Raw genomic sequence first — 23965 nt, 5'->3', positions numbered from 1 at the left:
GAGTAGGAATTTGCTTGTAATAAATTTTCCACACTTTTGCTTAAATCTTCTGGTCCCTGAAGCTCATTCTTTGGCGTCTCAAGACACGACCCCAGGAAAAACACCTTGGCTCACGAATTCTGGTTATCAAAATAACAGGCTTTAGAACTCACTTTATTTTTTCTTCAAAATTAATCTCTATGCCCCATGCCTTCTATTACCAAAACCATACAAATTTTCCATTTAATTAGAATTTTTAGCTCTTAGAAACCCTAATTTTCTAGAGGTAACCAAAAAGTAAACATTTTAAAATTTTATAATGTTACTAGTGACCCGGTGCATGAAATTCATGCTCATTAAAAGGGAATTAAATGTAATAACTTAATTAAAAAATGTAAAAAAAAGGTAATTAGAGGGAATATTTTAATATTGCTATTTGCACTTTCTCTATAATAGAAGTGTCAGAGATGAAAGAAAATTAGTAAGATGTATATGAAAATCTTCCTCCTGTCAGAGTCTGGGACATGCCATAGGAACCAGAGTCAACCAGACCCAGCTGGCCCCACCCCTGTCAAGCCCTTCCAAGAGGGGGGCATGGCCTGAGGTCCCCTGGCCCGGGCTGGAGTGGTGTGCCTTGCGGTCCCCTGGCCTGGTGCTGGGGCAGGAGGTACACCTTGAGGTTCCTCGTCAAGCCCTGCTGCGCGGGGGATGCAGCCTGAGGTCCCCCAGCCTGGCACCAGGGCAGGGGACGCGGCCTGAGTTCCCCCGTCTAGCCCCACCAGGAAGGGGGTGCAGCCTCAGGTCCCCTGCCCTGGCCCAGTGCCACGCAGCTTCAGGTCCCTGCTGTTTGCTTGTTGAGGCTCGTTATGGGAACTTGGCCTCTGCTGTTGGCGCAGCCATCTTGACTGTTACGGCATAATAGTCCATTTGCATATCCCCTCTTTATTAGATAAGATGTCTTTTTCCATGACTACATCTACTGTCTCATCATGATTAACAAGCAAAATCTGGAAAGCCTACAAAAATGTGTTTACCAGTAGTGGTTATCTAGGAATAATATAGAAAATATTTGCTGTTATTTTTGGTGAAGAAAGTCAACTTTGTATAGTTTATTTCAATGTAAATAAAATGTGGTTTTTATTTTTATTGGTTACTGCTTTGTTAATAGGGGCTAAATCAGGACTCCCTATATCCCATTAACATATAAGGATTGACATGGATGATTAAAGGCACTTAGTAAGATCTTTCTCATTAATCAGCTCTGTAAAGGAATCATCATATACACATTTTATTAAGGGAAAATTTTTAAATTAATTAAATAATTGTTAAAAATTAAAATTTAATAAACAAATTATATGACATTGAAATCATTTAATCAAAGTTGAAATGCAAGTGATATACAAATCCTGAGTGTTATACTATAATAATTTGAATTTTTCTTTTTTAATTTTAGAGCTCGAGGAGCATATCTTTCTTATATACAGCCAGAATTTCTGTTTGAACCAGAAGATTACAAGAAATGGGTTGAAATGAGAGTAAGGGAATATAATTTCTTGGAACAACTGCTCAGATATTGAATTTACTGATTTTTGGTATTTGCTTGAAGGTTTCATTTCAGAATCCTTGATTTTTTATTTATGAAATATCCTAAGGATTATGCCTCTGTGGGTGACATATACTAGTATATATACATTTTTGTATTTGTCTAAAAACCTCTGTAGAGCCGAGGCAGATGATCACATGGTTTTCTTTTTCTTTTTAAAAATATATTTTATTAATTTTTTACAGAGAGGAAGGGAGAAGGATAGAGAGTTAGAAATATAGAAACATCGATCAGCTGCCTCCTGCACACCCACTACTGGGGATGTGCTTGCAACCAAGGTACATGCCCTTGACCGGAATCGAACCTGGGACCCTTCAGTCCGCAGGCCGACGCTCTATCCACTGAGCCAAACCGGTTAGGGCAACACATGGTTTTTTTAAATCTATAAATAATTGCTTCTTTTAAGGGATTTAGAAGTGAAGAATGGAGTGTGCTTATGTAAATTTTTTCTTAAAATGAATGTTTAAATTAAATGTCTTCCAAACACAATACTGGTTTAACTTCTCCACCACTTGCCACTTCCTTTTTTCAATTTTACAGGAGGATATGGGGAATTTAAATAAGATATGCATAGTTTTTTTGAATTATGCAATTCATTTTATGGAAATCTATTGAGAAGGGGTATTGTTCTGAGATGTCTGCAGGCTTTGAGGCAACTCTAGTTGTGGTACTGTTACTATAGTCACCACATGACATTAGTAGTAGAGCCAGGGGCCTTTTCTTTGCCACTCTCCTGAGTCTCTGTGGCTTAATTTAAAGAGTGTGGCTCCCAGGGGTTCTGAGTTCAGAATAACTTTGCATTTCATTCTGCTATTTTTGCCCCAGAACTAGTGAGTGCACTGAATGAATACTAGTAAATCTATGACCTCAATAAAGGGCTATGAGTTCCAGAAAGTTACCTGTGTTGATTGTTTCTATGACTGGCGCAAGGAGAATTAGAAAAGATCTTTTTTTTAAATGTATTTTTATTGATTTCAGACAGGAAGGGAGAGGCAGAGAGAGAGATAGAAACATAATGAGGAGAGAGAATCATTGATTGGCTGCCTCCTGCACGCCCTCTACTGCAGATCAAGCCTGCAACCTGGGCATGTGCCCTTGACTAGAACTGAACCTGGGACCCTTCGGTCTGTAGGCCGATGCTCTATCCACTGAGCAAAACCAGCTAGGGCAAGAGATCTTGATTAATGTATGAAGGGGACATGTAAAGGTTTTATTAAAAGACAATATATATATGCTAAGTAGTTATAATTTTGAACTTATATTTGCCTTGCACTTTAATTAATGTTGTGATTTTTTTTTATTAAAGACTAAAGCCTTGTCAGCATGTCCCTCTTTACCTAAGGAAAGGCCACCATGTTCCTCTTTACTTAAGGAAAAGCGATACGTTGTTATAGATATGACTGAGTTTGAAGTCTGGAGCCAACGGGCATGGACAGATGTCCTCCTTCAGATATACAAGGTATCATTTCTCTTCCTGTTCATTGCTAGAGTTTTTTGGTTAATTTACATAGATAGTGTATTAGTTCAGGTTTAGGCAATATTGCTGTAAAAGATTTAACATCCTAGTGGCTCAGATAAGATAGAATTTTATTTGTCTCATGGAACTGTGGAGAAGTAAGTGGTCTAGAGGCAGTGGGGTGTCTCTTCTATCCTCAGTACTGGGCTTTCATCCTGGGTCGATTTCTTAGAATAAGGAAGAACAGATAAAGGAATAGAAGACAAGTAAATTCCTTTTAAGGATATTTTCTGGAAAATGCATCATTTCCCTTTCACATTCCATTGGGGTGAATTTAGTCATGTGACTGCATCTAGCTTTAAGGGAAGTTGAGAAGTATAGTCTCTAAAATTGGTAGCTATAGGCATTTTCCAATATTAAAATTAAAGATTAAAAAATGGATATTTGTGAAAATTATGGTCTCCACCTGTAATGCATAATATTCTCTTGTAAAGTTATTGTGGAGACATTCACTAAGAACCATATAATTGTAGGCAAGATCAGGTGTTGATGAGATTCTCCAATTAACTTCATGCTAAGGTGCATGTGTAGGTAAATTAATGTATAAATTGTGCCTTCACTACTGTATCTTTATTGCTTAAACAAGCACTGGTTTCAGTTTTGGAATAATTTCCTAGGGTCCCAAGGAAATATGGCACTATACATTTTGCTCACTAAAGCCAATGGAGGCTTCTGTTCTATCCTCACTCATGAATAGGGTGAGCTATAGGACAGGGAGTTAAAACAAAAAAAGTTAAGTTAAATAAAAGCAGCAGTTAGTCACTCAAAGGAAAAGACAGAATTAAAAGCTAAATAGCATTATATGTCACAAATTGCTTTTTAAATGTCCTCTTGTTTAATCTTCACAACCAATAATCCCTAGTTTAGAGAAGAGGAGATTAGAGTTTATAGGCATACCTACTTCCTTCCAAGATCTGCTTTTCCAGTTCTCTGCTGCTCTCTGGCAATCTAAAACCTTCATGGCAGCCAGTGACCCAGGCCTACCTTCTGGAAAGTTCCTACTGTTACATATTCCCATTTACTCCTCTTCTCTTCTTTCCACCTCAACCTGCCCTGTCTTCCTTGCTGGATGTGAAGAGAAGAAATCTTATTTTTTCTTATTAATTCTGAGAAGAATGTATTAGGATGTTTGTGACTCTCAGCCAAACTTATAATTGGGAAAGACATGTTCTTCTTTTATTAACTCCAGTCTGCATGATCTGTCATTTTGCCCAGTGATAGGAACAACTCCAAAACAGAAGATCAACACATGTTCTAATTTAGGGACAAACTAGTCCTAATCTTGCTTTGTGGACTTGATTCACACACTTATTATTTATTCATTTTTGCAGCATTCATAGATATGCTTAGTTCATTTAATCTGTCTTCCCTATCTATGAATCTGTGAATTTAGAAACCAAATTTCACTTGTAAACTTAATAGTGTGTCACCTACATAGTGGATGCTTAGCAAATATTTGTTTAATGAATTTATTCAACCACTATTATGTTTCAGGCTCTATGAGGATAAGAGTTAACTTGATATATTCTATATTCTCAATAATTTTGTGTCTTGGAATATATTAGCAAGTAAGTATATATAATTATAAGGAAGCATGACAAATTCTATGACAAGGCAAGCCCAAATAACTAAGGATGAGTGCCCATAGAGAGGATCCTGACTTTCCTGGCTCGGGGAAAGTTTCCAGGAAGAAGATCAATTTAAACTGAGTCCCGAGAAATGTGCCCTAGCTGGTTGTGCAGTGGTTAGAGCATCGGCCCATGGACTGAAGGCTCTCAAGTTCAATTCCAGTGAAGGGCATGTACCTCAGCTGCAGGCTTGATTCCCAGCCTCCAGTGGGCGTCTATGCAGGAGGCAACCAATTGCTGTGTCTCTGTCTCTCCCACTCCCTTCCACTCTCTCTCTAAAAAAAAAAGAAGTCAGTGGAAAAATGTCCTCGGGTGAGGATTAACAATAAATAAATAAATAGGTAGGTAGGTAGATAAATAAACAAACAAACAAACAAACAAACAAATAAATAAATAAAATAAACTGAGTCCTGAGAAATGATAGGTGTTTGCCAGGCAAGGTGGGGCATAGTTGAGAGAGAGTATGGTTTGTGTGAAGGAGGCAGTAGATGACTTTTATTGGAGGAAAGTGATGGGGGGCAGCAGATAGCATTTTTCAAGACAAAGAAAATTCAATGTGGAAATGCCTGAGGTCAGATGGAACATGGTACATTTTGAGGAAAAGATGCAGTATTAGGGGCGGGGGGCAGGGGATGAGGGTGGGGAAGAGTAGACTGTGATCCCAGACAGAAATTGGATGATTTCATAAGCCAAACTAAGGGATGTGGACTTCATAGACTCTAGCACGAGATCAGTACAGAGGTATTGAAGGGTTGTAAACATAAGCTTGACATAATCAGGTTTGCATTTTACAGAAATCACTGTGGTACATTATAGAAACTGTTTAGGAATGCATTTTAATTTGTGGTGCTAGGAATGTTGGTGGTAGTAGGAAAGATGAGAAATGGACAGCACTCATAAATATTAGGAGAACTCAGGCTTGGTGAAGGACTTGATCTTTGGGGTGGCGGGGGGCGGGGGTGGGGGACATGTAAAAGAGACAGAGAGGTCAAAGATGACAGTGGGTTTCTTGTTGGGTGACTGAGTAAAATTTGATCCCAGTCACTGAAATAGAAGACAAGGTATAATAGCATTTTTATTGGGGGCAGAGGGTGGAACTGAGTAAGAGAACATGATAAATTAATTTCAGTTTTGCTATATTACAGTGCCTGGTATGATTACCGGTGGGTGTATCCTTGAGTTAGGAAAGGGACCTGGGTGGCAACACACATTTGGAGTTCTTTACTGATGCCATGATAAAGTCACAGGAGTCGATAAGATTGCCCAGTTAGATGATCTACAGAGCTATGACTTAATGTATTGTGGCTAAAGCGTGGGTAGCTCTAGGTGCTCCATTAAATCAGAAGTGGATTTGCAATTTCACTTGAAAAAGCAAGCAATGTTGTTGAGATGAATTCACAAATTAGAAATAAAAGATTGCGATTTTCACACAAATCCCTTTGGGTTCTTATTGTTGAATTCCTAGAGGTCACACATGCAATTCAAGACCGCCTTTGTCAGTTCTTCTTGGCTAATTGTTTAGATAACAGAATATAGCTTGTCTTATTCAATTTAATTTTTGTGTCATTAGGTTATTTTTGCTTGTTAAATTTGCATGGTTAATTGTTGCTCTTTCCTTGTATTACATTCCCAATTCACAAAAATGTTCACAAAATGGCTAAAAAGTGGGTCATTGAAGCATGAGTGGTGAAAGACAATAACAGAAACAAACTCAGAATGCTGTTCTAAATGTAAATTATAAATAGGGATCTTATATGGATATAAAGGATGAATCTGTATATACTGAAAGAAGTGAATGTGATGTTTTTACAGAAGAATCTGGAAAAGAAAAAGGTGATAAATAAATATCTGAATAATTTTAATTAACTGTTTATTTATTTGTTCCCAGGATTCTGTCTATCATAAAGGTTTTTTTTTAGAATAGTGGCACAATTCTGTCAAATATTTTCAAATTTTTAAACAAAGAGCAGTGATCTTTCTGGTTAATTAAACACATTTTTCCTGAACCACTTCAGTTCTCTCTATAATAAAATTGGAGTATTTGTTGCTAAACGTCAGCAAGAATTCAGTTCTAACTACGCATTATTCAGAATTGCGTGCCTATGTAGAAAACAAACAAAAATGGTACAAGGGGTCATATTTTCTGAGGAATATTTAAAAGCAATAAAGTATGATTGGAGTGAAGCAGAATTGGTGAAGCTCTTTAATTAAATGGCTTTGCAGTATGTCCCATAATGTCAGTGACATCCATGTGGAAACACAATTATTCTCACAGATGACAACAAATATTGCATGTTTAGATTGGATATAACCATGGATAGGGAACATATGAATAACTCTTTGCATGTGTGTGATAAATATGAACAAAGTATATGATGACATTTTATTCTCTTTATTAGTGGTGGTCTATGTAGTTTCCTAATGCACCTTTAGTGGTTTATAGGGAATAAAATAGGGAGAAAAAAGCTATAGAGTGAAAAAATCACATAGGTCAGAAACCCAGTATTGAGCAAACCAAATATTTAAATAGGAAAAGGAAGAGAATCCTACAAATGAGCTTCAAATAGGCAAAAAGATCACAGTGACATTTTATATCATGAACACAAAGGAAAGAGAGCCTTTGAGGAACGAACTGGTTAACAGTATCAGGTAAAATTGAGGGGTTGCTTGAGATGTTAATGATGAGTCAGGGAAGGTCACTAGGTGGGCCTTGGTTTAATGAGCTAAAGGAATGAAAGAAAGTGGTGACCTGGAATGCAACTGGTGACCTCTTGGTTCCTGGATGGATGCCTAGTGAGCATGTTTTGATATTGCTGAAAAAGAATTGGTCAGGAGGGAGACGTTAAAGATCCAAACGGTAAAAAAGACAACTGATGCGGTACTATTCCTAAGATGAGAAGGCCTGGCATCTAGTATAAGAGAAGGGATAAGGGATTGCTCAGCCATTGCAGCTGGAGAGAAGGAAGAAAAGTGAGTGCAGATGCAAGAGCTTTTGAATATGTGGTAGGACACTGCAGTGTTCTCCTTAAGATATCATCACTTTGCTCTTTGAAGTTCTGAGAAAAACTACCATATAGGCTGAACAGGAGGGAGGGTTGATAAAGATGATAAAGAAGCCAGGAGTCACCTTAGCCAGTTTGGCTCAGTGAATAGTGCATCAGCATCGGCCCATGGACTGAAGGATCATGGGTTCATTTCCTTGATTGCCGAGGTTGGGGCATGTGAGGGAGGCAACCAGTCCATTTGTCTCTCACATTGATGTTTCTCTCTCTGTGTCACTATCCCTCCCTTCTACTCTCTCTAAAAATAATGGAAAAAACACCCTCAGGTGAGGATTAACAAAAGAAAAAAAAAAGCCAGGAGCCATGAGTAGTGGGAGTGAGAAGACAAGGAAAAACAGAATTCTGGGCCTGCAAACTTTATCTTTAAATTAGGAACAGGTACCTCTCAGGTTTCCTGGAAACCCTGGCAATGATCCCCATGGGTGATATGTGCAGTGCTTGAGGACTATGATCAGATTTTTGTTGCTGTTGTTGTTTTAAACATTTTTATATTTTTCAATTACAGCTTACATTCAGTATTATTTTGTATTAGTTTCAGGGGCGTCACATAGTTGTTAGACAGCCATATACTTTACAAAGTGTTCTTGATATTTCTAGTACCCACCTGGCACCATACATAGTATTACAGTATTATTGACTATATTTCCTATGCTGTTCTTTATATCCCCATGACTATTTTGTAACTACCAATCTATACTTCTCAATCCCTTCACCTTTTTTGCCCAGTCTCCCAAACGCCCTCCCCTCTGACCGCCATCAGTCTGCTCTCTGTATCTATGAATCTCTTTTGTTTGTTCACTTATTGTATTCTTTAGATTCCACATATAAAAGATATCCTATGATATTTGTCTTTCTCTGAATGACTTATTTCATTTAGCTTAATACCTTCTAGATCAGTGGTTGGCAAACCGCGGCTCATGAGCCACATTCGGCTCTTTGGCCCCTTGAGTGTGGCTCTTCCACAAAATACCATGTGTGGGCGCGCACGTACAGTGTGATTGAAACTTCGTGGCACATGCGCAGAAGTTGGTTTTCGGCCTGGGCAAGTCTATTTTGAAGAAGTGACGTTAGAAGAAGTGGGGGGGGGTCAGTCAGTCCGGCGACAGGAAACGCAGCTCTGGCGGGCCGTGGGATACGCAGCGTGGGGGAGGTACATTGTTTTGAGGTACTGAGGTCGACCCCTTCTGACTTTCCCATCCACACTTAGTATACAAGATGAGTGTGGATGGGAGAGTTGGAAGGGGTCGACCTCAGTGAACGTACCTCAATCAGATTGAGGATGTTTTTAGCAAAAGCCAGCTTAGGAGTACCCTAATTAAGTTAATAACAATGTACCTACCTATACAGTTTAAGTTTAAAAAATGTGGCTCTCAAAATAAATTTCAATTGTTGTACTGTTGATATTTGGCCATGCTGACTAATGAGTTTGCTGACCACTGTTCTAGATACATAAATGCTGTTGCAAATGGTAAGTGAAAAGTGAACATGGTGATATGCGGGCATGCTAAATAGCTATCTCAGACATTGATGAAAGAAAATTAAATTTATTTAAGGAAAGGGGTGGGGGGATGAGATATCCAAAGGGAAGGACTGCATAGCATCGAGCCAAGGAGACATTGGGTCAATGATGGCAGCCAAAGTATACTTGGGACAATGAAACAAGGAAGGGCATTGAAGAAGCAACAGGAGAGCCTAGGCTGGGCTGCTAACTCACTGAAATGTCAGAGAAAAGGGGGCCTTGGAGACAGGTTCAGGGAGGTCGCCCAGGATGAGCTTCCACTGCCCATTGATCCCCTGGTTGCAAGTCTCATGAGGTCCCTTAGAGGTTGGGGGATACATGCCAGTGGGGTAATGGCATGGGTGTGCTCCTGGGAGGGCGAATACACACTGGGTCCTTTGTCCTGAGCATGTTTATCTTTCTTGCAGGTGGAAATCTTAGGGGATGTCTTAGGGGAGGTCCCAGGGGAGGGTCCAATAGAATATTCATCAGCTTTCCAAGTGTGCTCTTTCAGGGTCGTGATCTCCATTGATTGGTTAGTGCCAGGGCATTAGTCAGTGTAGCTGGTCCAGAGGCAGCTATATCACTTGTCTGGTTTTGGTGATTTTCTGGGCCTGGAACTGGAATACAACTGAAGCCTTAAGGAGGTCAGGGGGTCTAAACCACATGACCAGTGATATGCTAGGGGAGGAATGGTTACCCTGGGGGCCAGGTTCTTGTATTCCCAGTTTTGCCCCTTACTAGGCATCTGGGGCTTTCTGCCCTAGTGAGTTACTATGCCTGGCCCATCTTACTTTCTCTGGGAGGTCTAACATTCTGGGGGTCTGTCTAACAGCAAGATTTCATTCTTCTTTATGGCTGAGAAATATTTCATTGTATTTATGTACCACAGCTTCTTTATCTACTGGTCTGTGATGGGCATTCAGATTGATGTTATATCTTTTACTACCAGAAAACTCCCCTGTGGCTTAGTCTCTTCCTGGAGCTTTCTCTCTGTCTCCTGTCTTAACTGAAGCTTGTATCTTCACCCCAAAATCAGTTTCCTTGTGGTCCTCTTTAACAGGGACTGTTGATGAATATGCATGAATGTTTCTTTTCAGTTTTGCTGTCTTTTCTTTTCCCTTTTTATAATTCTTACCCTATGGACTTAAATTAGATTCTCTTTACAACAAATTGGTGGCGTTGATAATATTTAGACATAAATGACTGTAAGGAGTTTTGTTATGGTGATAAACACTTATGGTATATTTGAACAATGTTTATTATATCCTTCCACTTAAACAATCTGATCAATGGAAATGTGAGCTTCTGAAAATTAAATTTAGTCTGAGCTTTGCTGATTACTACTTAAATTAATTATGCTTTCTATGCCAATTGGGAAAATAGATTAAAATAATTCATAACTTTAAAAATCTGACATTGAAAATGAATAAGCCAAATATAATAGCTATAAGTCAGAAGTTTTGCAAAATTAATGTGGAACTGGTAGTGCATATGATAATGATTGGATAACACTATATGTAGTTATATACTGTGATATGATTTATGACAAATATATATTTGGTGTTCATTCTCATTTCTGACACAGAGCTTTTTATAAAAAAAATTTATTTTTATTGCTTTTAGAAAGGAAGGGAGAGGGAGAGATAGAAACATCAATGATGAGAATCATTGATTGGCTGCCTCCAGCACGCCCCCTACTGGGCTTGAGCCCACAACCCAGGCATGTGCCCCTGACCAGAATTGAACCCAGGACCCTTCAGTCCACAGGCCAAAGCTCTATCCACTGAACCAAACTGGCACAGAACTTCTTAAACCTTTTGGAATTTCTAAGTGATAAGAGTGAAAAAGGTGTCTTTGTTATGTTAATTAGTTGGCTTTTTGAAAGCACCTTAGTATGGGGGCTGATTATCAGAAGAATCAACCATGTGATTAGAGGGTTAGAACTTTGTTTTTTCCCCAGATCTGGAATGGCAGAGGTCTAATAGAACCCAACAAGAGGTCATCAAAACTTCTGATTTATAGCTAGTTGGTCAAAAGTATAGGTAACAAGCTGAACTTGAGACTGGTGTCTGAATTTAGTTGCCAAGGAGGGAGTCCTTGGAAACTCCAATGGATAGTTTGGGAGTTAGAAAGCATACTGACAACCTGGGCTTTTGATTGGCATCTGAAATAGTAGTCTTGTAGGACTGAACCTTCAACCTGTGGAATCTGATACCATCTCTGGGTATATAATGTCAGAATTGAGTTAAATTGTTGGAGGTTCTGCTGGTGTTTGATAATTGGTTGTGTGGGGAGGGGGATTCTATCCATCTTCACACACACACTGGAAAATTGGTGACCAGAATCCTTAAGTAATAAGCTGCTTCTTGTAAATTACATAGCATGGTACTTTACAGACTAGATGCTATAAAGGCAAAAAGTTGGGAATTTGAAATGGGCATTAGAGGTTATCTTAACTATTCTTTCACTCTTGAGTGAATGTAGCTAAGCAGAAAATACTGATGGCCTTTATTTTTCTACCTGTCATTCTTTTATCTACTCTTCAGATTTTTATTTTGCCATTCAGGTCTAATGTAAGTTTTTTTTTTCCTCTCTTTTATTCAATTTTAGGTTCTGATATTATCCCAGATTCTACCACATTCCCCAGATGATATGCCCTCCATACGTACTAAGAAGTCACCAAAAGTCAATCCTTGTTTTATAGACAGCAACGTATATTCTGATTCTGAAAGACTTGTGCTTAGTTGGTTGAACACAAATTATGAGAATGCCCGACATATTGTATGGAGAAAGTGTCCAAAAGGTAAGAGTATTTTTCCTTTAAATAACTCATTATAATTTGTAGTCTGACAGTGTAGAATGAGCTGCAGAATTGGTCTCAAATTCATGGATTTTATACTTGACTGCAGCATTTGTGCTCTGTTCTGCAAAAATAGTATTCCTTAACATCTTCAAGATCAGTTTCCTTTACATGTAAAATAGAAGTAATAAAAGATGCTTCTTCAATTTATTTTGAAGAATAATTGATAAAAATTATGATTATGTATAGGTGCTCCAGATATGAAAGATAGCCTTAATGTAATTGATGAAATTTTCAACTCTATAGAGTATTAAATGTAGGTGACACTGCTCAAACGTTGTATATAATTAGTTGAGATCAAGTGAAAATTGACTAGACAACAACTTACATTTTGTTTTGACAGTCACATTGGGAATCACTAAGTGCAATAATGCTTCATGAATTTAGGAGGAGGGGTAGGTCATATTTATTACATATAGGGTGGGGCAAAAGTAAGTTTATAGTTGTGAGTACTCAAAACACAAAGTTTCTTCTTGTATTGCAGGTATTATTTTCTACATGAATAACTATAAATCTACTTTTGCTCCACTCCATGTACTGAGAAAAGAGTTGTGTTTATAGACAGACCTGCTCCAGTGTTCAGGCAGGCTCTCCCATTAGGAGGAATGAAGCTCTATTAAGAGTATTAAACTCTTTGAAAAAGATTCAATTTGTTAGTATAACTGAATTATTTATTTATTTATCATAAGCATTGATTGATTAAGGAGGACATTATTCATGTTGGTTGTTTCTTTCACTTCAATTCAGCTCCCCTTTTCCAAGCACATACAACCCTGCTATCTTGAGAATGGATTGTGTTTTAACATACAATAATTAAGTTTATATTTTATACTGGACCCTTGGAGTTTAACCTAAACTTTAGAAGTAGGAAAAAGTTAAGAGTATGATTTAAAATGAGACTTTCAATTACAGTTGCTCTGAACTTAAAACCATTAGTGAAGCAAACATGTGACATCAAGTTTGAAAGAGATATATTGATATATTGTTATTAGAGAACAGTAAGTGTAGAATATTGTATTACCTTCTAATTGAGGTGCTGTTTACATCAAACAGTTTGACTTGAAACTATAATTTAATAAGATAAAATGTATTTGGCTCATTAAATCTATAAAAAAACAGGATGCATCATCTACTGCTGGACACTTGGGCTGTTTCCTTGGCTATTGCAAATAATACTGCAATGAACATAGAGGTGCATGTATGCTTTTGAATCAGTGTTTCGGGTTCCTAAGGACATATTCCCAGAAGGTCACTGGGTCAGGTCATAAGGCAGTGCCATTTTTAAAGTTTTGAGGAGTCTCTGTACTGTTTTCCATTGTAGCTGTACCAGTTTACAATCCTACAAACAGCATACGTATGAAGGGTTCCCTTTTCTCCACATCCTCACCAGCACTATTTGTTGACTTTTTGATGCTAACCATTCTGAGGTGTTATCACATTGTGGTTTTGATTTGCAGTTTCGTGATGATTAATGATGTTGAGTATCCTTTCATATGTCTGTTGGCCATTTGTATATCTTCTTTGGAGAAGTATCTATTCAGGTGCTTTGTACATTTTTTAAATTGGATTGTTTGGTTTGTTTGATGTTGAGTTGTATGAGTTCCTTATATGTTTTGGATATCATCGTGTTATTGGATATATCATTTGTGAATATCTTCGCCCATTCAGTAGGTTGTTCTTTTCATTTTGCTGATGGTTTCCTTTGCTGTGCAGAAACTTTTTAGTTTTTTGTAGTTCCATTTGTTTATTTTCTCTTGGTCAAGGAGACATATTGAAGAAGATATTGCTAAGACTGGTATCAAAGTGCTTACTGACCATTTTCATCTGGGAGTTTTATAGTTTCATGTGTTATATTTAAATTTTTAATTCATTTGCAGTTTATCCTTGTCCATGATATAAAAAAGTAGTCCAGTTTGATTTTTTGAATGTATCTGTCCAGTTTTCCCAGCACTACTCATTGAAGAAACTGTCATTTCCCCACTGTTTATTCTTGCCCCCTTTGTCGATTATTAATTGACCACATAAACAAAGCTTTATTTCTGGATTCTATTCTGTTCCATTGATCTATGTGTCAGTTTTTGTGCCTGTATCATACTGTTTTGATTATTGTTGACTTATAGTATAGTTTGAAATCAGGCAGCATGATACCTCCACTTTTGTTCTTTCTTCTCAAGATTACCTTGGCTCTTTGGGGTCTCTTGTGGTTCTATATAAATTTTAGGGTTTTGTTCTAGTTCTGAGAAGAATGCCATTGGAATTTTGATAGAGAATGCATTGAATTGTATATTGCTTTGGGTAGTATGGACATTTTAACAATATTAGTCCTTCTAATCAGTAACATGGTATATCTTTCCATTTATTTGAATCCTCTTCAATTACTTTCTTCAGTGTCATCATTTTCAAACTACAGGTCTTTCACCTTCTTGGTTAAATTTATTCCTAGGTATTTTATTCTTTTTGATACAGTCATAAATGGGAATGTTTTCTTTATCATTCCTTTTCCCACTTCACTTTATTTGAGAAACTTCCCCAATAACCTCCCTAAAAATAGTATATACTTCAGTCTTTCTCTTTCTTGTTCTTTTTTTCTCAATATCACTTTCCAAAAGTAATATATATAGTCTGTCTCTTCCAGTAGAATGTGAGCTTCTGAACAGGAACAATGTTGTCTGTTTTATTGTTCACTGCTGTATTCTCAGAGTCTAGAACAGTGTCTCAAAAATAATAGATACCAAATATTGTCTGAGTGAATGAATGAATGAATGAATGAATGAAGAGACATTCAGGTCTTATACATTTTTTATATCCTTTTCCAGATAATGGAACATGTATGTGTACCTTCTGGTACAAGTATGGGAGTTAGGTGGAGTGGTTGAGGTGGGAGGGAGGCACTTTTCTTCTTTAGTATGTACCTGAGTACAGGTTTTCATGGTTAGTAACTGTGGAGGTCCCTGAGGAGAAGCTCTGTGAAATATTTCACTTAGGTTTACTTGGACTGAGAAAAAGTCATACTCATTACCCCAGATTTTAACTTCTCAACATTGGCACTTGCTCTACTTACCGCCACTTCATTGGTAAGGTCTGACAATGCTTACAACTTGGTGCAGTGGTGTTGTGGCGGGTAGATGGATTGGATTGTACCCCAAACTGTTAAATTGAGAAACGCTGAGTGTGAGGCCTAGTAATCTGTATTTTATTTGATTCTGATGCATACTAACATATGAAACAGACTATAGTATCACAAAAAAAGGGCTTTCACTAGTGCTTTTAAGTTGTTCACAGAATTTATTTGTTCACCAAATACATTTCCCCCAAAAAATCTCCCCTTTAAACAATAATTCCTTTGAAAGAATAATGGCTGAGAATTTCCCCCAATTAATGTCAGACATCAAATGACAGATCCAGGAAGTTCAGAGAATACCAAGCAGGAAAAAAATGTCAGAAAAACTTTATACCTAGGCATATTGTATTCAACTACAGAAAATCTAAGATAAAGAAAAAATATTTTAAAAAGAAGCCAAAGGGTAGCAAAACAACACCCACCTTACCTACAGAGGAGCAAAGATAACTATTATATCCAACTTCTCAGCAAACATGCAATGAGGAGCAGAGTGGAGTGAAATACATAAAGTGTTAAGAGGAAAAAAAAACACAAACACCTAGAATTCTATACCCTGTGAAATTATCTTTCAATGGTGAATGAGACAATATTGCAGAGAACACAGAGGGGCCTTGCTTTCACATTTTCTGGATAAACTGATCAGTTGGCAGCCTTCAGTGTCATCTCTGTGGACAGCCTGTTTTGATTACCCTGATGGGGCAACAAATAAGAATTTTTTAGTTGTTTATGGATTTCCGAGAAACTTTTGAGAGTTAAGCAGTGGAGTCAGCAAGATGGGTTGTTTCTGTATTACATATCTGCTGAGGCTTTTTATCAGCACCTCCACCTCAGGACAGGTCTGATACATTTCTCTCATTAGAATGTCTTTTCAATGATGGAACTATGAAGGATGTGACAAATGAGGGAGCCTTGCTCTTGATAGAGGAAAGCATGTTGCAGAGTATCAAGTAGTAAAGCTGTTAGCAGATGGCTTAGAGGTCCAGCCACAGGGGACTTTGAATTAGTGTTTTAGAACTTTATTCTGTTGCCCTTGGAGAGTCAGAAGAGATGGCTGAGCTGGTGACTGCTATGATAAAATTGGCATTTGGTCTGTCAGCAGCAAGTGCATGGATTGAAGTGCAGAGAGGTCACATGTTTTTGATCAGCACACTTGAATTTAGCCCTCAGAGCAGACTGAGGTATCTTAATGCTGGACTTCCTATGCATTAGCCCAAGCATACGTATGTGGTGCCAGGCAGTCACAGTTTGATAAAGTTACAATTCCTAAATATAGATGGTTGCTGGGAGGCACGGGTAAAAAACAACAACGCAACACTCATTCTTTGTTTGAAACAAAACAAAACAAAACAAAACACATAACAGGTGGGGATTTATTTGTAAACATGGAAGTCAAAAAGGAATTTTCTTATGATAAGTGGACAGCTGTCCCATGTAAATAAGGGACATTTTTAGTGCTTGCCAGGAGGTCCATTTGCTTTTACACATTCATCCTTCTGTTCCCAGTAGCTCTTTTATTATATGTGCTTATGTTCATTTATCATTAACACTATAGTTAATATTTTTTCACTGATGAACCATTTTACCTCTTACTGACAGTATCTTCTTCAGTAGATCATGCCTGTGATAAAGCACCAGTTATGTCATTCCTCTGCACCCTTTGCTTCAAAGGCTACATTTTCCTTGCTAATGGAAATTTTATCATCCTGTAATCACCTGGTAATTTTGAGAGCAGCAGCAGACCATTTTGTAATGTAAATGTAATTCCTGACAAGACTAAGTACTTTCATTTGAGGACACTTAAAAAAAAATCTTCAAATGGGAACATTTTGAACTGCCTGTTCAAAAGAGCTCTGTTCTACAAATAATGTCTTTTTAGCTTATGCTTATTTCAACATTTTTTTTCATGAAGTAACAAATGTAGTTCTTATGAATGAAAAATAAATACTGTTTTTTATTCAATTTCTTTTAATGGAGTGGAGTTAGAAGTATGTTTGGAAAATTTATCTTTTATATTAGGTAGTATTTAAAGGTGCCCTTGATTTAATTTACTATGTAAGAGTTTGTTCATGTAAACACTATTGAGTATACATTTGGGAGATTGTATTGGCCTGTTAATTTGGTATCTATTCTTTTTTTTTTGAAATATATTTTATTGATTTTTTACAGAGAGGAAGGGAGAGAGATAGAGAGCTAGAAACATCGATGAGAGAGAAACATCGATCAGCTGCCTCCTGCACATCCCCTACGGGGGATGTGCCCGCAACCCAGGTACATGGCCCTGACCGGAATCGAACCTGGGACCCTTCAGTCCGCAGGCCGACGCTCTATCCACTGAGCCAAACTGGCCTCGGCTTGGTATCTATTCTTAAAACTAATGTGGTGTTGAGGTCTTACATTTGCATGCATTGCTTGCTTCAAATGTCTAATTTTCAACTTTATTAAAGCACATAATAGTCATTATTTACAAAGTGCATTATATTTTCTCCAGAAGTTCCGATTAGCCTTTTAATAGTTAGCATTAAATATTTACCATCAGTGTTGCAAGACTGAAATGTAAACAATAATGGCATAATCTGACATATTAATGTTACATCAAAGTTTTACTTTGGGAAGGTGACTGTCAGTCAATATGTAGAAGTCATGAATAGTCTAAAGCTCAGAACTAAATTGTGAGAAATGCCAAGCAAACAAATGTGATAACTGAAAGGTAAACCATTTCCAATGGATTAGCAGTGTGGTTTAATAAATCAGGGTGAACCAAGGCATTAGCCATGCGTGATGGAAAATGGAGGATGTAAAAATTCCCCCCAAGCCAGACCACATTTTTTTCTTTCTTTTATATTCATACCTACTCAGTGGCAATGCCTTCCAGTCACAGATCACTGGGAACACATCTGTAGTTCACCAGATTCCTTTTAGTGCTCATTACCAAAAGGGAGATGACACATTACAGTCAATGCACATTGACTGTCTATGGGCTATCTCAGAGTGACTGTTATTATGAAAGATACTAGAGGCCTGGTGCATGAATTTGTGCATGGGTGGGGTCCCTCAGGGGACCTACGGAGATCGGGCCCCAGCTTGTGCCACTAGCCTTGCAGCCCTGCAACCCCGCCTGACACCTCACCTTGGCCTGGCACTGTCCCCTCACCTGCTCCACCATCCTGCCTGCAGGGTGATTGGTTGGCCTCCCCCTTCCCCCCCACTCCCTCAGGGCCTGGGAGCCGATGGTAGACCCAACCCCTGCTGCCACCACTGGTTGCTGTCTGTGGAGCAATTGGTGGGCAGTTGGGCCCCCACTTGTACCTGCCTTGACCTGGCGCTGCATGCTCACCTGCTTCATCATTCCGCCATAGTCAGGGCCCATCGGGGTCGGCAGTGCCTCCACTGTCACCTGCTATCAGCACCTTGTCACCAACACCCACCATGTTCTGCGCCGCCCCCTGGTAGTCAGTACACGTCATAGCGAGCTGTTGAGCTCTCGGTCAAATGACCGCCTGAGGGGATAATTTGCATATTAGGCTTTTATTATATAGGATTATGAGACAGTACAGGCACTTGGGCCTGGAAATGGAAAAATATAGGGTGGCTTGGAAGCTGGGTTAAGACCAGGTGGCAAGAATGTCGCCATACGTCCATTCCCTGCTTAAAAAAAAAATGCAGAATTTAAACTACCTTATAACTGCTTGCTTTTCCTATCCTGACATGAAAATTTCCACAAGCCATTTTCAAAAAGCCTGTCTTTTCAAGCAAGCCTGCCTAATCCCAGCTTATCAAAGCAGCCAAGCAGAACCAGCCCCTGAACCAATTTAGAGGGCCTCCTTTCCTCTGTCCTACCTCCCTTATGCTCAGGTATAAACTTAATAAAATCTGTCTGGAAACTTCTTTGGGGTTTCCTCTCATTTCTCTTTTGGGGAACTCAAGAATCCCAGTGCTGGTAAGTTATATGAATTGTGCATTGACTAGGTAAATTTGGGAAAGGTTTAAGGAAATGTATTCACCTTGATTGCATGCTCTTAGGGGCAGTGGTAATCCTAGGAGTGAGTAATTTAGTAAATCTTGTCTGGAGGAAAGAGGACTATAGTGAGGCTAATTATTTAATTGGTAAATAAGTAGTAGTCACTCATATTAGACAGAAGAAGGAGATGTTTGGTATTTTGTGTTTTACACAATGAGCTTGTTTTTGTCTATGCTTAGATTAGATTATGAAATGTTCTTGTTTTGTCTCATTTCATCACAGTGGCAGAGTGACCTTGTATGATACTGGTGTTCAGTGAGACTGTTTATGTCCAATAAGAGAATAACATGACCTAGCTGTTATGTGCCCCTACCAGTATGAAAGCTTAGCTAATAATACCCAGCAAGCTCACAGGACAAACTGTCACCATTTCTAATGATCCAAGAAGTCTCAGTGCTTATGATAGCATTGTAAACAGGAAATTAAGGAATGAGGCAGGCAGCCAACCATCATATTATATAATGCCTAGAGTTATTGTATAGAGAATTCATTTTGGGAAGTTCTTATCTTTTTAATGTATTATCTAAAATTGCATATAATTTGGGATGTAGCATTATAGTGACCTTCAGGCTGTCTCAGACATTTAGCATCCTATATGAATTTTTCTAATATTTTGCTTTCTTTCAAAATGCTTTAAAAAGATTCACAAATATTATTCAGTTTTTTGAAAGGAGGGAAACTCAAGATATTTCCAAATAACTAGTAAGAAACTTTCAGCTTTGTGAAAGGAAAGCATTCTAAAATATGACTGAAGAATAGATTCAGTTATCTCTTCAATATAATAGACCACAATTCTAATTGGACATTGACTAAAATGATGATTAATAATAATAATAGCCAACATATGTGGTATGCCAATTAAAGGACTAAGAATTTTACATATATTTGTTTATTTAATCCTCAAAACAAACAGCATGATCAGATAACTGTTATTGTTATTAACAGAAAACCTAATGCTGAGAGGTTAATTTATTTTCCTAGGAAAGGCTATGGCTGGCATTTGAATTCAAGCAGTTTCACTCTAGGGCTAATGTTATGTATCATTATGTGATGTTTCTTCAAAACATTAATTCTTCTTTAAGTTAGATCTGTGTAATTCTTGTGAATTCTTTTCTGATATCCAGAGAGATGTCATATTTATTTTCTTGTTCACCACAGTGGTTTTCCAAACCTGGATGCCCACTGCAATCACATGGAAAATGAAAACAAAAACAAAAATAAAAAACTTACGCTCCACTCCAGACCAATTGAAAGTCAGTCCCTGGCCCTAGCTGGTTTTGCTCAGTGGTTAGAGCATCAGCCTGCGGACCAAATGGTCCCAGGTTCGATTCCAGTCAAGGGCATGTACCCTAGTTGTAGGCTCCTCCCTGGCCTGAGCCCTGGTTGGGGTGCATGCAGGAGGCAATCAATCAATGTGTCTCTCTCACATTGATGTTTCTCTCTGTCTCCCCCCTACCTTCCACTATCTCTAAAGATCAATGGAAAAATATCCTCAGGTGAGGATTAACAAAAAAATAAAAATAAAATAAATAATAATTAAAAAACAAAACAATCCCTGGGATGTTGCCTGTATACATGCAACTTTTAAAGGCTCTTTAGATGGTTCTGATGCAAGTGTGAAGGTTAAAAACTCTAATGTATGTGAATATAGAAATAGAGAATAATATTACATAGTACAGAGATACCATATCCTAATATATAAAAACCCTGGGTCCATCACATCCACAATGACCAGAGACTCAACCTAATGACCAGGCTGCACACACAGTAGGCTCTGGTGGGTAGGGAGTTGTGGCAGTGGAGACAGGTATGGGGAAGGTGGGGCTGGCACTCACACTCACTCACAACCATACACACGCACGGACACACGCAGCGCCCACCAGCTCACAGCCTTTTTTCCCTTTCTTTCCCTCCCTCCCAGCTCGGAGCCTTTCTCAGAATGAGGAAACAAAACAGACTGGGCTTGAAGAGGCCTGGATGGAAGGGAGGGTGGGCAGAGGGTGGAACGGTCCCCACTGGCTCTGCCCCCTCTCAGCCTGGAAAGAGGATGAGGGAAACAGAGAGGCAGGGGGGTCTGGAGGACTGCTGAGAAAAACAAAGAAAGATAGAGACTGGCGAGATCAGGCTGGCAAGGGAGGGCAGTTAGGGGTGATCAGACAGGCAGAGGCAGTTGGGGGTGAGATCAGGCCGGCAGGGGAGAGCAGTTAGGGGCGATCAGGCAGGCAGGTAGGTGAGTGGTTGGGAGCCAGCAGTACCAGATTGTGAGAGGGATGTCCGACTGCCAGTTTGATCGGGCCCAAACTGGCAGTCAGATATCCCCCATGGGAAACCCGATTGGAGAGGGTGCAGGCTGGGCTGAGGAGATCCACCTCCTGCCCCCGTGCATGAATTTCGTGCACCAGGCCACTAATAAGATAATATTTGTCCACCACAAGAAATACTGTTTCCTAAAACATGTCTCAAATTTAAAAGAAGAAATATATGACTAATATTATAAGTTCTGAGGTTTTCATGGTTTTGCTTTGTTGCAACCTATTTTGATTTTGCATAGCAGAAGCCATACCAACAATAAATTCTCAGTGTTTTAAAGTTCCCCTAGGAAGCTGAGGCTGTAGGCCAACAAAGTGACCCAAAGTCCAACAAGGAATAGGTGCTTACAGGAAGAAATGGGATATTATCAATTGTCTCCTTGTGGTAGAGACAACTAGACACTGATGAGAAGAGTTGAGTTAAGGTGTTTAGTGAATTGGTAGAGGTCAACTATACACTAGTGAGAGAGCATGAAGTCGCTGGGGGTCACACATTAGGGCTATGGTGAAAACACATTGCAGCTGCATAAAGAAACACACACACCATGTCTACCCCTGGGAAAGGGGCTGGGATTTGACATGACAGTTAAGTAGAAAATCCTAAACTTTCTATAAAAAGTTCCTAGAACTAGTGTATGAGTAGTATATGAGTTTATCAAGGATGGAGGATATATGAGCAGTATACAAAAGTAAATTATATTTCTATATAATGGCAATAAACAATTGAAATTAGAAATTATATACATATAATTTGCCACAGAATAAAATGCTTAAGTATAAACATAGCAAAACATGTGGAGGATATACATGCTGAACATTACAAAGTGCTGATGAAAGAAATCAGTGACTTGTAAAGAACTAAGTAAATAGAGAAATATATCAATTATGCACATGGACTTGAAGACTATTGTTAAGATATGAAAATGGTGTAACTCCAACGAAAATCCCACCCAGTTTTTATGTTGACTCTAAAATGCAGATGGGAATGTTTGGGGGTGGGTGATAAAACTTTTCTGTTTGGATTGTGGTGGTAAATACATGACAATGTATATGTCAGAATCCTAGAGGCTACACCCTAAAGAGTGAATGAATGTTAATATATCTATTTTTTAACCAACCAAGACATGGAAGTAATCCAGGATGGAATGTAGACTGTGACAAATAACAAATGTAACAGCATTATATATGTTTGACAACCTCACTCAATGTAATGGAGAAGAAAGGAGCTTGACTTAATTATCTTTTGAAAACAATATTACTGCATACTGTAGAACTAAAGACAAAAACACTATACATACACATTACTTTCTTGCAGGGGTATGGGTTTGCAATTCTGATAGTACTGTATATGTATACTAGTGTTGAATAAATAAATTTATTGTAGATTATGAGAGCCAGATTTTTAATTGTTGAAGAAAGAAGTTAGAAATAAGGAAATGGGGGACATCATAATAAATCACTGGGTTGAAGTTGTGGAATTGATAGTAACAGTATAACACTTAGTTTTGGGGTTTTTTTTAAATGTATTTTTATCTATTCATTAGTTTCTAGTTAGGAGATTTTTCATTAGTTGTTTCTCTTTATGGATGTGATCTTTCCTCCACAAGATGTTAAGCTCCTTCAGGGGAATTTCTACCCCTTCTCTAATGTTGGTACAAGATGTGGATGGGATATTTAGAGTACACGGTCTATATCCCCTGCTAACTGACTGATTCACCATCAACTTAAAAAGCTAGTAAATTGCCCCTTTCAGATTAAAGTTAGAATTGCTCCTAGTTCGTTGAAAAGTGAATATTGGCCACAAAAGTGAGACCCTTTGCTTTTATTGGAAGACATGAGGAGCACATTAAGAGAAGCACAGTTAGGTTATAATTATACAACCAACTAGAAATGTACATTTTAAAATCATTACTTTGATGTATCTCATCTTATATAAAATATAGTTATTTAGAGATTTTATCAGGAAAAATACTTTGGAAAATACAGTGCAGAGTGTTGTTTGCTATGTATTAGTTAAAAATTCCTAGTGATCTTTGTTCGCTAGGTTGATTTTGAAATAGTATTCTATAGAAATCCTATAGAAACATTCAGTGTTGTAGCATCTCAGGTGAAAAAGTACTCAGCACTCTTTCTGTGAAGTATCCAGGACATATGTGGTTTCAGAGAAATGAAATTTTCCAGTTCAGATGTAAAGTAGTCCTGGTTTGTGGAATTAAAATGCATGTCATGAATATCTTGTCATGGTTTGTTCTTCACAGAAAATGGAAATTAAGAGATTTGAGGGAATTTATGAAGGTCACCAGTTTTTCTTCTTATTTTCATACAAGGAATCATCTCAAACCAGTAATAACCAGGGCTCTTCTAGAAG

General features: G+C 38.2%; 1 protein-coding gene across 1 annotated transcript in view; it reads left to right on the top strand.

The window, feature by feature from the left end:
* Nucleotides 1-23965, top strand: part of CFAP47 (cilia and flagella associated protein 47) — a 458234-nt gene that overhangs the window by 221307 nt on the left and 212962 nt on the right. Inside the window, 4 exon segments of the mRNA XM_015571970.1 lie at nt 1433-1514; nt 2889-3041; nt 11900-12092; nt 17368-17370. Coding sequence (XP_015427456.1) covers nt 1433-1514; nt 2889-3041; nt 11900-12092; nt 17368-17370 — 431 coding nt within the window.

Source organism: Myotis davidii, unplaced genomic scaffold, assembly GCF_000327345.1.
Source record: "Myotis davidii unplaced genomic scaffold, ASM32734v1 scaffold1107, whole genome shotgun sequence".
Classification (NCBI taxonomy): domain Eukaryota; kingdom Metazoa; phylum Chordata; class Mammalia; order Chiroptera; family Vespertilionidae; genus Myotis; species Myotis davidii.
The sequence above is the reverse complement of the archived record's forward strand: the minus strand, read 5'-3'. Positions and strand labels throughout refer to the sequence as shown.